This window comes from Oncorhynchus keta, chromosome 2, assembly GCF_023373465.1.
Source record: "Oncorhynchus keta strain PuntledgeMale-10-30-2019 chromosome 2, Oket_V2, whole genome shotgun sequence".
Taxonomy (NCBI): Eukaryota; Metazoa; Chordata; class Actinopteri; order Salmoniformes; family Salmonidae; genus Oncorhynchus; species Oncorhynchus keta.
The window spans coordinates 10,843,859-10,860,771 of NC_068422.1; the positions used below are offsets into that span (position 1 = coordinate 10,843,859).

Consider the following 16,913-nt stretch of genomic DNA (forward strand, 5'->3'; position numbering starts at 1 on the left):
AGGAACCTGCTGAATGTGTTCTACCACATCATGTTGTTACAGTGTTATAAGACAGTTCTCTCTCCAGGTGAAGAGGAACCTGCTGAATGTGTTCTACCACATCATGTTATTACAGTGTTATAAGACAGTTCTCTCTCTCCAGGTGAAGAGGACCCTGCTGAATGTGTTCTACCACATCATGTTGTTACAGTGTTATAAGACAGTTCTCTCTCTCCAGGTGAAGAGGACCCTGCTGAACGTGTTCTACCACATCATGTTGTTACAGTGTTATAAGACAGTTCTCTCTCTCCAGGTGAAGAGGAACCTGCTGAACGTGTTCTACCACATCATGTTGTTACAGTGTTATAAGACAGTTCTCTCTCTCCAGGTGAAAAGGAACCTGCTGAATGTGTTCTACCACATCATGTTATTACAGTGTTATAAGACAGTTCTCTCTCTCCAGGTGAAGAGGAACCTGCTGAACGTGTTCTACCACATCATGTTGTTACAGTGTTATAAGACAGTTCTCTCTCTCCAGGTGAAGAGGAACCTGCTGAACGTGTTCTACCACATCATGTTGTTACAGTGTTATAAGACAGTTCTCTCTCTCCAGGTGAAGAGGACCCTGCTGAACGTGTTCTACCACATCATGTTATTACAGTGTTATAAGACAGTTCTCTCTCTCCAGTTGAACAGGAACCTGCTGAATGTGTTCTACCACATCATGTTGTTACAGTGTTATAAGACAGTTCTCTCTCTCCAGGTGAAGAGGAACCTGCTGAATGTGTTCTTCCACATCATGTTATTACAGTGTTATGAGACAGTTCTCTCTCTCCAGGTGAAGAGGACCCTGCTGAACGTGTTCTACCACATCATGTTGTTACAGTGTTATAAGACAGTTCTCTCTCTCCAGGTGAAGAGGACCCTGCTGAACGTGTTCTACCACATCATGTTGTTACAGTGTTATAAGACAGTTCTCTCTCTCCAGGTGAAGAGGAACCTGCTGAATGTGTTCTTCCACATCATGTTATTACAGTGTTATGAGACAGTTCTCTCTCTCCGGGTGAAGAGGACCCTGCTGAACGTGTTCTACCACATCATGTTGTTACAGTGTTATAAGACAGTTCTCTCTCTCCAGGTGAAGAGGACCCTGCTGAACGTGTTCTACCACATCATGTTGTTACAGTGTTATAAGACAGTTCTCTCTCTCCAGGTGAAGAGGAACCTGCTGAACGTGTTCTACCACATCATGTTGTTACAGTGTTATAAGACAGTTCTCTCTCTCCAGGTGAAGAGGAACCTGCTGAATGTGTTCTACCACATCATGTTGTTACAGTGTTATAAGACAGTTCTCTCTCTCCAGGTGAAGAGGACCCTGCTGAACGTGTTCTACCACATCATGTTGTTACAGTGTTATAAGACAGTTCTCTCTCTCCAGGTGAAGAGGAACCTGCTGAATGTGTTCTACCACATCATGTTGTTACAGTGTTATAAGACAGTTCTCTCTCTCCAGGTGAAGAGGACCCTGCTGAACGTGTTCTACCACATCATGTTGTTACAGTGTTATAAGACAGTTCTCTCTCTCCAGGTGAAGAGGAACCTGCTGAATGTGTTCTACCACATCATGTTGTTACAGTGTTATAAGACAGTTCTCTCTCTCCAGTTGAAGAGGAACCTGCTGAATGTGTTCTACCACATCATGGTGTTACAGTGTTATAAGACAGTTCTCTCTCTCCAGGTGAAGAGGAACCTGCTGAACGTGTTCTACCACATCATGTTATTACAGTGTTATAAGACAGTTCTCTCTCTCCAGGTGAAGAGGAACCTGTTGAACGTGTTCTACCACATCATGCTGTTACAGTGTTATGAGACAGTTCTCTCTCTCCAGGTGAAGAGGAACCTGTTGAATGTGTTCTACCACATCATGCTGTTAAAGTGTTATAAGACAGTTCTCTCTCTCCAGGTGAAGAGGAACCTGCTGAACGTGTTGTACCACATCATGTTGTTACAATGGTATAAGACAGTTCTCTCTCTCCAGGTGAAGAGGAACCTGCTGAATGTGTTCTACCACATCATGTTGTTACAGTGTTATAAGACAGTTCTCTCTCTCCAGGTGAAGAGGAACCTGCTGAACGTGTTCTACCACATCATGTTATTACAGTGTTATAAGACAGTTCTCTCTCTCCAGGTGAAGAGGAACCTGCTGAACGTGTTCTACCACATCATGTTGTTACAGTGTTATAAGACAGTTCTCTCTCTCCAGGTGAAGAGGACCCTGCTGAACGTGTTCTACCACATCATGTTGTTACAGTGTTACAAGACAGTTCTCTCTCTCCAGGTGAAGAGGAACCTGCTGAACGTGTTCTACCACATCATGTTATTACAGTGTTATAAGACAGTTCTCTCTCCAGGTGAAGAGGACCCTGCTGAACGTGTTCTACCACATCATGTTGTTACAGTGTTATAAGACAGTTCTCTCTCTCCAGGTGAAGAGGACCCTGCTGAACGTGTTCTACCACATCATGTTGTTACAGTGTTATAAGACAGTTCTCTCTCTCCAGGTGAAGAGGAACCTGCTGAACGTGTTCTACCACATCATGTTGTTACAGTGTTATAAGACAGTTCTCTCTCTCCAGGTGAAGAGGAACCTGCTGACGTGTTCTACCACATCATGTTGTTACAGTGTTATAAGACAGTTCTCTCTCTCCAGGTGAAGAGGACCCTGCTGAACGTGTTCTACCACATCATGTTGTTACAGTGTTATAAGACAGTTCTCTCTCTCCAGGTGAAGAGGAACCTGCTGAACGTGTTCTACCACATCATGTTGTTACAGTGTTATAAGACAGTTCTCTCTCTCCAGGTGAAGAGGACCCTGCTGAACGTGTTCTACCACATCATGTTGTTACAGTGTTATAAGACAGTTCTCTCTCTCCAGTTGAAGAGGACCCTGCAGTGTTCTACCACATCATGTTGTTACAGTGTTATAAGACAGTTCTCTCTCTCCAGGTGAAGAGGACCCTGCTGAATGTGTTCTACCACATCATGTTATTACAGTGTTATAAGACAGTTCTCTCTCTCCAGGTGAAGAGGACCCTGCTGAACGTGTTCTACCACATCATGTTGTTACAGTGTTATAAGACAGTTCTCTCTCCAGGTGAAGAGGACCTGCTGAACGTGTTCTACCACATCATGTTGTTACAGTGTTATAAGACAGTTCTCTCTCTCCAGGTGAAGAGGAACCTGCTGAATGTGTTCTACCACATCATGTTGTTACAGTGTTATAAGACAGTTTCTCTCTCCAGGTGAAGAGGACCCTGCTGAACGTGTTCTACCACATCATGTTGTTACAGTGTTATAAGACAGTTCTCTCTCTCCAGGTGAAGAGGACCCTGCTGAACGTGTTCTACCACATCATGTTGTTACAGTGTTATAAGACAGTTCTCTCTCTCCAGGTGAAGAGGAACCTGCTGAACGTGTTCTACCACATCATGTTGTTACAGTGTTATAAGACAGTTCTCTCTCTCCAGGTGAAGAGGAACCTGCTGAACGTGTTCTACCACATCATGTTGTTACAGTGTTATAAGACAGTTCTCTCTCTCCAGGTGAAGAGGAACCTGCTGAACGTGTTCTACCACATCATGTTGTTACAGTGTTATAAGACAGTTCTCTCTCTCCAGGTGAAGAGGAACCTGCTGAACGTGTTCTACCACATCATGTTGTTACAGTGTTATAAGACAGTTCTCTCTCTCCAGGTGAAGAGGAACCTGCTGAACGTGTTCTACCACATCATGTTGTTACAGTGTTATAAGACAGTTCTCTCTCTCCAGGTGAAGAGGAACCTGCTGAACGTGTTCTACCACATCATGTTGTTACAGTGTTATAAGACAGTTCTCTCTCCAGGTGAAGAGGAACCTGCTGAACGTGTTCTACCACATCATGTTGTTACAGTGTTATAAGACAGTTCTCTCTCTCCAGGTGAAGAGGAACCTGCTGAACGTGTTCTACCACATCATGTTGTTACAGTGTTATAAGACAGTTCTCTCTCTCCAGGTGAAGAGGAACCTGCTGAATGTGTTCTACCACATCATGTTGTTACAGTGTTATAAGACAGTTCTCTCTCTCCAGGTGAAGAGGAACCTGCTGAATGTGTTCTACCACATCATGTTGTTACAGTGTTATAAGACAGTTCTCTCTCTCCAGGTGAAGAGGAACCTGCTGAATGTGTTCTACCACATCATGTTGTTACAGTGTTATAAGACAGTTCTCTCTCTCCAGGTGAAGAGGACCCTGCTGAATGTGTTCTACCACATCCTGTTATTACAGTGTTATAAGACAGTTCTCTCTCTCCAGGTGAAGAGGAACCTGCTGAACGTGTCCTACCACATCGCTCAGTACACTAACATCATCTCTGACCTGCGCAGCGAGATCCAGCGGCTCAAGAAGAAGATCGCCGATCAGGCTGGACGTCAGCTCAACTCTGACCGAGCTGACATCCGCCATGTCCAGGGTAATGACCTCACCTTGACCTCTCTCACAGCTCCTTCACAGTGTCTGTGTGTGTCTGTCTGTGTGTCTGTCTGTCTGTGCCTCCAACAGACCTTAACACTCTCCTCTCCTGCCACCAATGTAGCGGAGGTGCAGGCCCACAGCACGCAGGCCAGCCGAGCAGAGATGGACCAGCTGAGGGAGCAGCTCCTAGAGGCCTTCAGGAGTCAGATGGAGATCAGGAGGAGCCTGATGGAGCTGGACAACAGCAACATGGAGATCCAGATGGACACCTCCAAACACCTGCTCACCATCGCAGAGTATTTGTCTTATGACTGTCCCAAATGGCACTCTGTTCCCTATACAGTGCACTACTTATGACCAGAGCCCTTAGGGCTCTATATAGGGAATAGGGTGCCATTTGGGACCTACAATAATCTCATAGCACTCCCTCTACACCTATAGCCTCTAGCTGTAGAAGTTTAATGACTGATAGTTAACAGAAATGTCTAAACAGCTGCTCACAATTGCGTGCATTGTTGTTCCTCCTGTAGTTGGGAGCAGGAGCGGAGTCGTTGTCGCAGGAAGTGGCGAGCAGAGAGGAGGAAGGAGAGCAGCAGTAAGGAGGAGAGTGAGAAGGTTTTTGACTGCCCTGAGTCACCCCCAGACAGCACTGAGACCCAGGAAGTAGCCATGGCCAGAGAGAAAGTGGTCACTCTCATTGCTGAACAGAACAAGATACACGAACAAAAGGTAGGTTACTGTAGTCCTCTGCTCTCACCTCTGGGGGGGGGCTACAGAATCACACAGTTTAGGCCACCTAGCTTAAACTAGGCATTGATAGCCTTGTTGTACAGTACTGGGGTGGCTGGTGGTAGGAGCTATTGGAGGACGGGCTCATTGTCATGGCTGGATTGGACTGAATGGAACGGTACCAAGCACATGGTTTCCATTTGTACAATAGGCCGACATGTAGCATGAGGAGGCCATCATTGTAAATAAGAATTTGTTCTTATGTTCTGACTTGCTTAGTTAAATAAAGGTTAAATAAATAAATACAATATTTAAATATTATGGTGAGGGTTCCCATTGAGCCCTGCCTGCTGTTTGTCCTCCTGTCTTGTAGGCTTTCCTGGAGCGATGCTTCGTGGAGCTGCGGGAGCGTGCCAGGCGCCTGGAGGAGCTGCTCCCTTGCAGGGTGAGCTCTGAAGAGCAGAGGGAGGTGCTGGGCCTTCTCTGTAAGGTACACGAGCTGGAGATTGAGAATGCCGAGATGCAGTCCCACGCCCTGCTCAAAGACAACGTGATCCGGCAGAAGAACTTTGTGGTGCTGCGCTTCGAGCAGCACCGCCACCTCTGTGACGAGCTCATCCAGCAGCAGAGACGGTTTATTGACGGTATGTCCAAACAATGCTTTCCTTTTTTACTACACTAGCTATAGACTTCAGACTTGATTGAACGTGTAATAATTAAATATTTATGTAGGTGTTGTACTAACATGGACTGTATTGTGTTGTAGTATTCTAACCTATATTGTATTGTGTTGTAGTGTGAATAGTATTCTAACCTGTGTTATAGTGTGAATAGTATTCTGACGACCTGGGTTGTGTTGTGTTGTAGTCGGAATAGTATTCTAACCTGTGTTGTGTTGTAGTGTGAATAGTATTCTAACCTGTGTTGTGTTGTAGTGTGAATAGTATTCTAACCAGTGTTGTAGTGTGAATAGTATTCTGACCACCTGTGTTGTAGTGTGAATAGTATTCTGACCACCTGTGTTGTAGTGTAAATAGTAGTCTGACCTGTGTTGTGTTGTAGTGTGAATAGTATTCTAACCAGTGTTGTAGTGTGAATAGTATGCTGACCACCTGTGTTGTAGTGTGAATAGTATTCTGACCACCTGAGTTGTGTTGTGTTGTAGTGCGAATAGTATTCTGACCACCTGTGTTGTAGTGTGAATAGTATTCTGACCACCTGGGTTGTAGTGTGAATAGTATTCTGACCACCTGGGTTGTAGTGTGAATAGTATTCTGACCACCTGGGTTGTAGTGTGAATAGTATTCTGACCACCTGGGTTGTGTTGTGTTGTAGTGTGAATAGTATTCTGACCACCTGTGTTGTAGTGTGAATAGTATTCTGACCACCTGGGTTGTGTTGTGTTGTAGTGTGAATAGTATTCTGACCACCTGTGTTGTAGTGTGAATAGTATTCTGACCACCTGTGTTGTAGTGTGAATAGTATTCTGACCACCTGGGTTGTGTTGTGTTGTAGTGTGAATAGTATTCTGACCACCTGTGTTGTAGTGTGAATAGTATTCTGACCACCTGGGTTGTGTTGTGTTGTAGTGTGAATAGTATTCTGACCACCTGTGTTGTAGTGTGAATAGTATTCTGACCACCTGGGTTGTGTTGTGTTGTAGTGTGAATAGTATTCTGACCACCTGTGTTGTAGTGTGAATAGTATTCTGACCACCTGTGTTGTAGTGTGAATAGTATTCTGACCACCTGGGTTGTGTTGTGTTGTAGTGTGAATAGTATTCTGACCACCTGGGTTGTAGTGTGAATAGTATTCTGACCACCTGGGTTGTAGTGTGAATAGTATTCTGACCACCTGGGTTGTGTTGTGAATAGTATTCTGACCACCTGTGTTGTAGTGTGAATAGTATTCTGACCACCTGGGTTGTGTTGTGTTGTAGTGTGAATAGTATTCTGACCACCTGGGTTGTAGTGTGAATAGTATTCTGACCACCTGTGTTATAGTGTGAATAGTATTCTAACCAGTGTTGTAGTGTGAATAGTATTCTGACCACCTGTGTTGTAGTGTGAATAGTATTCTGACCACCTGGGTTGTGTTGTGTTGTGTTGTAGTGTGAATAGTATTCTAACCTGTATTGTGTTGTAGTGTGAATAGTATTCTAACCTGTATTGTGTTGTAGTGTGAATAGTATTCTAACCTGTATTGTGTTGTAGTGTGAATAGTATTCTAACCTGTATTGTGTTGTAGTGTGAATAGTATTCTGACCACCTGGGTTGTGTTGTAGTGTGAATAGTATTCTGACCACCTGGGTTGTAGTGTGAATAGTATTCTGACCACCTGGGTTGTGTTGTGTTGTAGTGTGAATAGTATTCTAAACTGTATTGTGTTGTAGTGTGAATAGTATTCTAACCTGTATTGTGTTGTAGTGTGAATAGTATTCTGACGTGTTGCAGTGTGAATAGTATTCTAACCTGTAATGTGAGTAGTATTCTAACCTGTGTTGTGTTGTGGTGTGAATAGTATTCTGACCTGTGTTGTGTTGTAGTGTGAATAGTATTCTGACATGTGTTGTAGTGTGAATAGTATTCTAGCCTGTGTTGGACTTTGAATAGCATTCTAACCTGTGTTGTAGTGTGAATAGTATTCTGACCTGTGTTGTATTATTCTAACCTGTATTATGCTGTAGTGTGAGTAGTATTTTAACCTGTATTGCATAGTGTTGTAGTGTGAATAGTATTCTAACCTATATTGTGAATGGGATTCTAACCTGTGGTGTGAATAGAATTCTAACCTGTGTTGTAGTGTGAATAGTATTCAGACCTGTGTTGTGTTGTAGTGTGAATCGTATTCTAACCTGTGTTGTGTTGTAGTGTGAATAGTATTCTAACCTTTGTTGTAGTGTGAATAGTATTCTAACCTTTGTTGTAGTGTGAATAGTATTCTAACCTGTGTTGTGTTGTAGTGTGAATAGTATTCTGACCTGTTTTGTAGTGTGAATAATGTTCTGACCTGTATTGTGTTGTGTTGTAGTGTGAATCGTATTCTAACCTGTGTTGTGTTGTGTTGTAGTGTGAATAATGTTCTGACCTGTATTGTGTTGTGTTGTAGTGTGAATCGTATTCTAACCTGTGTTGTGTTGTGTTGTAGTGTGAATAATGTTCTGACCTGTATTGTGTTGTTGTGTGAATAATATTCTAACCTGTATTGTTTTGTGTTGTAGTGTGAATCGTATTCTAACCTGTGTTGTGTTGTAGTGTGAATCGTATTCTAACCTGTATTGTGTTGTAGTGTGAATAGTATTCTTACCTGTAGTGTGAATAGTGTTCTAACCTGTGTTGTGTTGCAGTGTGAATAGTATTCTAACCTGTGTTGTAGTGTGAATAGTATTCCAACCTGTGTTGTAGCGTGAATAGTTTTCCGACCTTTGTTGTGTTATAGTGTTCTAACCTGTATTGTGTTGTAGTGTGAATAGTGTTCTAACCTGTATTGTGTTGTAGTGTGAATAGTATTCTAACCTCTATTGTGTTGTGTTGTAGTGTGAAGAGTATTCTGACCTGTGTTGCAGTGTGAATAGTATTTCAACCTGTGTTGTGTTGTAGTGTGAGTAGTATTCTAACCTGTGTTGTGTTGTGAATAGTATTCGGACCTGTGTTGGGGTGTGGTGTGAATAGTAGTCTGACCTGTGTTGTAGTGTGAATAGTATTCTGACCTGTGTTGTAGTGTGAATAGTATTCTGACCTGTGTTGCAGTGTGAATAGTATTTCAACCTGTGTTGTGTTGTAGTGTGAGTAGTATTCTAACCTGTGTTGTGTTGTGAATAGTATTCGGACCTGTGTTGGGGTGTAGTGTGAATGGTATTCTGACCTGTGTTGTAGTGTGAATAGTATTCTGACCTGTATTGTGTTGTGTTGAAGTGTGAATAGTATTCTGACCTGTGATGTAGTGTGAATAGTATTCTAACCGGTGTTGTAGTGTGAATAGTATTCTGACCTGTGTTGTAGTGTGAATAGTATTCTGACCTGTATTGTGTTGTGTTGAAGTGTGAATAGTATTCTGACCTGTATTGTGTTGAAGTGTGAATAGTATTCTGACCTGTGATGTAGTGTGAATAGTATTCTAACCGGTCTTGTAGTGTGAATAGTATTCTGACCTGTATTGTGTTGTGTTGAAGTGTGAATAGTATTCTGACCTGTGATGTAGTGTGAATAGTATTCTAACCGGTGTTGTAGTGTGAATAGTATTCTAACCGGTGTTGTAGTGTGAATAGTATTCTGACCTGTGTTGTAGTGTGAATAGTATTCTAACCGGTGTTGTAGTGTGAATAGTATTCTAACCGGTGTTGCAGTGTGAATAGTATTCTAACCTGTATTGTATTGTGTTGTAGTGTGAATAGTTTTCTGAACTGTGTTGTGTTGTTGTAACGGCGTTCTTCGTTTGTAGAAAGAGAGTCGGACCGAAATGCAGCGTGGTGGTTACTCATGACTTTAATGACAAAAGCGATACATGAAATAACTATACAAATACAAAAACAACAACAACAAACGGAACGTGAAATCTAATTACAGCCTATCTGGTGAAACTACACAGAGACAGGAACAATCACCCACGAAATACACAGTGAAACCCCGGCTACCTAAATACGGTTCCCCATCAGAGACAACAAGAATCACCTGACTCTGATTGAGAACCGCCTCAGGCAGCCAAGCCTATACTAGACACAACCCTAAAACAGCCGCAATCCCAATGCCTACAAAACCCCAATACGAAACACAACAATATAAACCCATGTCACACCCTGGCCTGACCCAATAATTAACGAAAACACAAAATACTAAGACCAAGGCGTGACAGTTGTGGTGTGAATAGTATTCTAACCTGTGTTGTAGTGTGAATAGTATTCTAACCTGTGTTGTAGTGTGAATAGTATTCTAGCCGGTGTTGTAGTGTGAATAGTATTCTAACCTGTGTTGTAGTGTAAATAGTATTCTAACCTGTGTTGTAGTGTGAATAGTATTCTAACCGGTGTTGTAGTGTGAATGGTATTCTAACCGGTGTTGTAGTGTGAATGGTATTCTAACCTGTGTTGTAGTGTGAATAGTATTCTAACCTGTGTTGTAGTGTGAATAGTATTCTAACCGGTGTTGTAGTGTGAATGGTATTCTAACCTGTGTTGTAGTGTGAATAGTATTCTAACCGGTGTTGTAGTGTGAATGGTATTCTAACCTGTGTTGTAGTGTGAATAGTATTCTAACCTGTGTTGTAGTGTGAATAGTATTCTAACCTGTGTTGTAGTGTGAATAGTATTCTAACCTGTGTTGTAGTGTGAATAGTATTACATTTACATTTACATTTAAGTCATTTAGCAGACGCTCTTATCCAGAGCGACTTACAAATTGGTGCATTCACCTTATGACATCCAGTGGAACAGCCACTTTACATTAGTGCATCTAAATCTTTTAAGGGGGTGAGAAGGATTACTTTATCCTATCCTAGGTATTCCTTAAAGAGGTGGGGTTTCAGGTGTCTCCGGAAGGTGGTGATTGACTCCGCTGTCCTGGCGTCGTGAGGGAGTTTGTTCCACCATTGGGGGGCCAGAGCAGCGAACAGTTTTGACTGGGCTGAGCGGGAACTGTACTTCCTCAGTGATAGGGAGACGAGCAGGCCAGAGGTGGATGAACGCAGTGCCCTTGTTTGGGTGTAGGGCCTGATCAGAGCCTGGAGGTACTGAGGTGCCGTTCCCCTCACAGCTCCGTAGGCAAGCACCATGGTCTTGTAGCGGATGCGAGCTTCAACTGGAAGCCAGTGGAGAGAGCGGAGGAGCGGGGTGACGTGAGAGAACTTGGGAAGGTTGAACACCAGACGGGCTGCGGCGTTCTGGATGAGTTGTAGGGGTTTAATGGCACAGGCAGGGAGCCCAGCCAACAGCGAGTTGCAGTAATCCTGACGGGAGATGACAAGTGCCTGGATTAGGACCTGCGCCGCTTCCTGTGTGAGGCAGGGTCGTACTCTGCGGATGTTGTAGAGCATGAACCTACAGGAACGGGCCACCGCCTTGATGTTAGTTGAGAACGACAGGGTGTTGTCCAGGATCACGCCAAGGTTCTTAGCGCTCTGGGAGGAGGACACAATGGAGTTGTCAACCGTGATGGCGAGATCATGGAACGGGCAGTCCTTCCCGGGAGGAAGAGCAGCTCCGTCTTGCCGAGGTTCAGCTTGAGGTGGTGATCCGTCATCCACACTGATATGTCTGCCAGACATGCAGAGATGCGATTCGCCACCTGGTCATCAGAAGGGGGAAAGGAGAAGATTAATTGTGTGTCGTCTGCATAGCAATGATAGGAGAGACCATGTGAGGTTATGACAGAGCCAAGTGACTTGGTGTATAGCGAGAATAGGAGAGGGCCTAGAACAGAGCCCTGGGGGACACCAGTGGTGAGAGCGCGTGGTGAGGAGACAGATTCTCGCCACGCCACCTGGTAGGAGCGACCTGTCAGGTAGGACGCAATCCAAGCGTGGGCCGCGCCGGAGATGCCCAACTCGGAGAGGGTGGAGAGGAGGATCTGATGGTTCACAGTATCGAAGGCAGCCGATAGGTCTAGAAGGATGAGAGCAGAGGAGAGAGAGTTAGCTTTAGCAGTGCGGAGCGCCTCCGTGATACAGAGAAGAGCAGTCTCAGTTGAATGACTAGTCTTGAAACCTGACTGATTTGGATCAAGAAGGTCATTCTGAGAGAGATAGCGGGAGAGCTGGCCAAGGACGGCACGTTCAAGAGTTTTGGAGAGAAAAGAAAGAAGGGATACTGGTCTGTAGTTGTTGACGTCGGAGGGATCGAGTGTAGGTTTTTTCAGAAGGGGTGCAACTCTCGCTCTCTTGAAGACGGAAGGGACGTAGCCAGCGGTCAGGGATGAGTTGATGAGCGAGGTGAGGTAAGGGAGAAGGTCTCCGGAAATGGTCTGGAGAAGAGAGGAGGGGATAGGATCAAGCGGGCAGGTTGTTGGGCGGCCGGCCGTCACAAGACGCGAGATTTCATCTGGAGAGAGAGGGGAGAAAGAGGTCAGAGCACAGGGTAGGGCAGTGTGAGCAGAACCAGCGGTGTCGTTTGACTTAGCAAACGAGGATCGGATGTCGTCGACCTTCTTTTCAAAATGGTTGACGAAGTCATCTGCAGAGAGGGAGGAGGGGGGGGGGAGGATTCAGGAGGGAGGAGAAGGTGGCAAAGAGCTTCCTAGGGTTAGAGGCAGATGCTTGGAATTTAGAGTGGTAGAAAGTGGCTTTAGCAGCAGAGACAGAGGAGGAAAATGTAGAGAGGAGGCAGTGAAAGGATGCCAGGTCCGCAGGGAGGCGAGTTTTCCTCCATCTCCGCTCGGCTGCCCGGAGCCCTGTTCTGTGAGCTCGCAATGAGTCGTCGAGCCACGGAGCGGGAGGGGAGGACCGAGCCGGCCTGGAGGATAGGGGACATAGAGAGTCAAAGGATGCAGAAAGGGAGGAGAGGAGGGTTGAGGAGGAAGAATCAGGAGATAGGTTGGAGAAGGTTTGAGCAGAGGGAAGAGATGATAGGATGGAAGAGGAGAGAGTAGCGGGGGAGAGAGAGCGAAGGTTGGGACGGCGCGATACCATCCAGTAGGGGCAGTGTGGGAAGTGTTGGATGAGAGCGAGAGGGAAAAGGATACAAGGTAGTGGTCGGAGACTTGGAGGAGTTGCAATGAGGTTAGTGGAAGAACAGCATCTAGTAAAGATGAGGTCGAGCGTATTGCCTGCCTTGTGAGTAGGGGGGGAAGGTGAGAGGGTGAGGTCAAAAGAGGAGAGGAGTGGAAAGAAGGAGGCAGAGAGGAATGAGTCAAAGGTAGACGTGGGGAGGTTAAAGTCGCCCAGAACTGTGAGAGGTGAGCCGTCCTCAGGAAAGGAGCTTATCAAGGCATCAAGCTCATTGATGAACTCTCCGAGGGGACCTGGAGGGCGATAAATGATAAGGATGTTAAGCTTGAAAGGGCCGGTAACTGTGACAGCATGGAATTCAAAGGAGGCGATAGACAGATGGGTAAGGGGAGAAGGAGAGAATGACCACTTGGGAGAGATGAGGATCCCGGTGCCACCACCCCGCTGACCAGAAGCTCTCGGGGTGTGCGAGAACACGTGGGCGGACGAAGAGAGAGCAGTAGGAGTAGCAGTGTTATCTGTGGTGATCCATGTTTCCGTCAGTGCCAAGAAGTCGAGGGACTGGAGGGAGGCATAGGCTGAGATGAACTCTGCCTTGTTGGCCGCAGATCGGCAGTTCCAGAGGCTACCGGAGACCTGGAACTCCACGTGGGTCGTGCGCGCTGGGACCACCAGATTAGGGTGGCCGCGGCCACGCGGTGTGGAGCGTTTGTATGGTCTGTGCAGAGAGGAGAGAACAGGGATAGACAGACACATAGTTGACAGGCTACAGAAGAGGCTACGCTAATGCAAGGAGATTGGAATGACAAGTGGAATACACGTCTCGAATGTTCAGAAAGTTAAGCTTACGTAGCAAGAATCTTATTGACTAAAATGATTAAAATGATACAGTACTGCTGAAGTAGGCTAGCTGGCAGTGGCTGCGTTGTTGACTTTGTAGGCTAGCTGGCAGTGGCTGTGTTGTTGACACTACACTAATCAAGTCGTTCCGTTGAGTGTAATAGTTTCTACAGTGCTGCTATTCGGGGGCTAGCTGGCTAGCTAGCAGTGTTGATTACGTTACGTTGCGTTAAAAGAACGACAAAAAGAACGACAATAGCTGGCTAGCTAACCTAGAAAATCGCTCTAGACTACACAATTATCTTTGATACAAAGACGGCTATGTAGCTAGCTACGATCAAACAAATCAAACCGTTGTGCTGTAATGAAATGAAATGAAAATGTGATACTACCTGTGGAGCGAAGCGGAATGCGACCGGGTTGTTGAGCGCGGAAGTTCTATTCGGTAGACGTTGGCTAGCTGTTGGCTAGCTAGCAGTGTCTCCTACGTTAAGGACGACAAATAGCTGGCTAGCTAACCTCGGTAAATTAAGATAATAACTCTAAGACTACACACTCTAAACTACACAATTATCTTGGATACGAAGACAGCAAAGACAACTATGTAGCTAGTAGCTAACACTACACTAATCAAGTCGTTCAGTTGAGTGTAATAGTTTCTACAGTGCTGCTATTCGGTAGACGGTGGACGTTTGCTAGCTGGCTAGCTGCTGGGCAGATAGCAGTGTAGACTACGTTAGGACGAAGAAATACGATAATCACGCAATTATCTTTGATACAAAGACGGCTATGTAGCTAGCTAAGAAGAAATTGCTAAGATTAGACAAATCAAACCGTTGTACTATAATGAAATGTAATGAAATGTAATGAAAAGTTATACTACCTGTGTTGTAGTGTGAATAGTATTCTAACCTGTGTTGTAGTGTGAATAGTATTCTAACCTGTGTTGTAGTGTGAATAGTATTCTAACCGGTGTTTTAGTGTGAATGGTATTCTGACCTGTGTTGTAGTGTAAATAGTATTCTTACCTGTTTTGTGTTGTTGCAGACCACAGACTCCTGGTGCCCCCCCACCTTCAGGAGCTGTATTGGATGTACATGAGAGAGCTGGATGAGAGGAACCTGGACAGATCCCTGGACAAGGTCAGCGGGAGCACACTCAAGGTAGACAACAGAGAACGTGATTGAGATTGAAATCGAGATCAAGCACAGAGACACACAATTCCGACATATAAACATATCCTTCTCCCTGTACCATATGCTGTTTACAGGAGGGCTCCCTGCCCAAGATCACTCTGCCCAGCCGAAGTCGTGACCCAGTGCAGGACGTGGACTCAGACCAGGAGAGCGTTCGCACCATGGGCTCAGAGACCAGGCATGGCCGGGCCAAGACCCGCAGACACACCCTGCCACCCATTCTACCTGAACCTGAAGGGTAAGAGGACGGAGGGAGAGTGAGAGAGGGAGAGGGAGTGAGTGAGTGAGTGAAAGAGTGAGAGGGTGGTGTTTGGTTTAGGAAGAAGAAACCCTCCATCTTATCCTTTTTAGAAAGGACATTAGTTTAACTGACGATCTTTCTCTCTATCGATCTTTCTCCCTCTCTTGCGCTGTCTCTCTCTCTCCCTCCCTAACTCCGTCCCTCTCCCTCTCACAGAGACAATAACCATGTGTTTAAGGGCAGTCCCCATGCCAGGCAGATTAAACATTCTGCTGTGTTGACCCCTCCTCCAATCCACATCAACGGCCAGGGAAACAGAGAGGTGAGAACACAGTACCATCCACACTGTGGATATCTACTAGGCCTGATGCAGCTCCTGCCATTACACCTGTGGAGACACCATAGTAATGGAGGGTACAGCCATATCAGGGCTAGATTTCTACCAGGTTACATATCTGCATACTTCCCTATGAGAGTGTGAGTATAATGCCACATGTCCCTTCTCTTCTGTCCTCTCCAGCTGCAGCCATTGGCCCTAGAGACAACTCTGAACTACAGCCACCTCAGCCACAGTGTCAGCAGTCACCTGGACTCCTCCCCTGAGAGCAGCGAGACGGGCCAGGATGTCCCCCTCACACGAAAGGGTAAGAGACCTCCAGGGGCAACAGCAGACAGGATAGATACAGGATAGGGAGAACTGCACGGACCACAAATTAATGGATTACAGAATATAGCCAGGGACAATTGGGGACAATAACATTTACATTTTATTATCTTATCTTAGGTCAGGATGTTGGTGTACTAGATGAGATCATAGTCTCCTTTGATTCTACACCTACATTGCTTACTGTTTGGGGTTTTAGGCTGGGTTTCTGTACAGCACTTTGCGATATCAGCTGATGTAAGACGGGCTTTATAAAGACATTTGATTTGATTGATTTGATTTGATTCAACAGAGAGGCAGCAGATCCTCAAAGGGGTTCACAACATCGCAGTGAAGGCTGCACGCCGCCGCTCCAAAGCCCTGGAAGTGGACGCCCTGCGACTGCCCCCTCCTCCCTCACCCCTGGACCTCAAGAAGCACAAGAGCATCCTGTCTCCGAGTGAGGCGCCCCCTAGGGTTCTGGCCCTGCTCCGCAGCCGGCAGCCCAGCCCCGAGCCCCGCCACGACACCTCAGATGAAAACTTATCCAGCAGCACGGGGGAGGGGCCTGTCTCCCAGGGCACCTGGACACGCCCACGTAATCGCCAGCCGGCCTCCAAGAACCCAAACCTCTCCCTCCGCGAGCAGGACTTCGAGGCTCACTCCCGGAAGAGACGCTCCCGCTCGTTCGAGGTCACAGGTCAAGCAGTGAGTAGTGTTCATTATCTAGCTCCCTGAGTAGTATCTAATGATTCAGGACTTTATGTTAGTAGAGTCATCAGCAGCTGTGATTGATCGATTGATCGATTTGACAATTACATAGACATAATGAAGCGGCTCCAGTACATAGCCTACATGATATCAGCCTTAACACACTACCCCTGCCCTCCTCTTGCTCAGCTGTATCAGTCTAAGACAACGGCAGCCCAGCGTATACGCCCATTGGACAGCACGTCAGACCCCCACCTCCACATCAACGGGAAGCCCCAGGCCCCCCTTTTACGTCCCCAGCACAGGGGGGTCCCTTCTCTCACCAAAGTCCGGCTGCCACACAACAACCACCAAACAGGTCAGCCTCCTTTTTCCCACACCTCCACATTAAAAAATAATATTACTGCAT

At 45.8% G+C, this 16,913-nt stretch overlaps 1 protein-coding gene across 2 annotated transcripts in view; it reads left to right on the top strand.

Annotated features, from left to right (window-relative positions):
• The window catches only part of LOC118373360 (kinesin-like protein KIF19), a 156,827-nt gene that overhangs the window by 134,692 nt on the left and 5,222 nt on the right, over positions 1-16,913 (top strand). For both annotated transcript variants that reach the window (XM_052471461.1, XM_052471462.1), the window contains 10 exons: positions 4,330-4,486; positions 4,610-4,784; positions 5,019-5,217; positions 5,591-5,861; positions 14,761-14,876; positions 14,984-15,147; positions 15,367-15,472; positions 15,671-15,794; positions 16,107-16,501; positions 16,694-16,862. In XM_052471461.1, the coding sequence (XP_052327421.1) occupies positions 4,330-4,486; positions 4,610-4,784; positions 5,019-5,217; positions 5,591-5,861; positions 14,761-14,876; positions 14,984-15,147; positions 15,367-15,472; positions 15,671-15,794; positions 16,107-16,501; positions 16,694-16,862 (1,876 nt within the window). The remainder of the gene's footprint in view (positions 1-4,329; positions 4,487-4,609; positions 4,785-5,018; positions 5,218-5,590; positions 5,862-14,760; positions 14,877-14,983; positions 15,148-15,366; positions 15,473-15,670; positions 15,795-16,106; positions 16,502-16,693; positions 16,863-16,913) is intronic.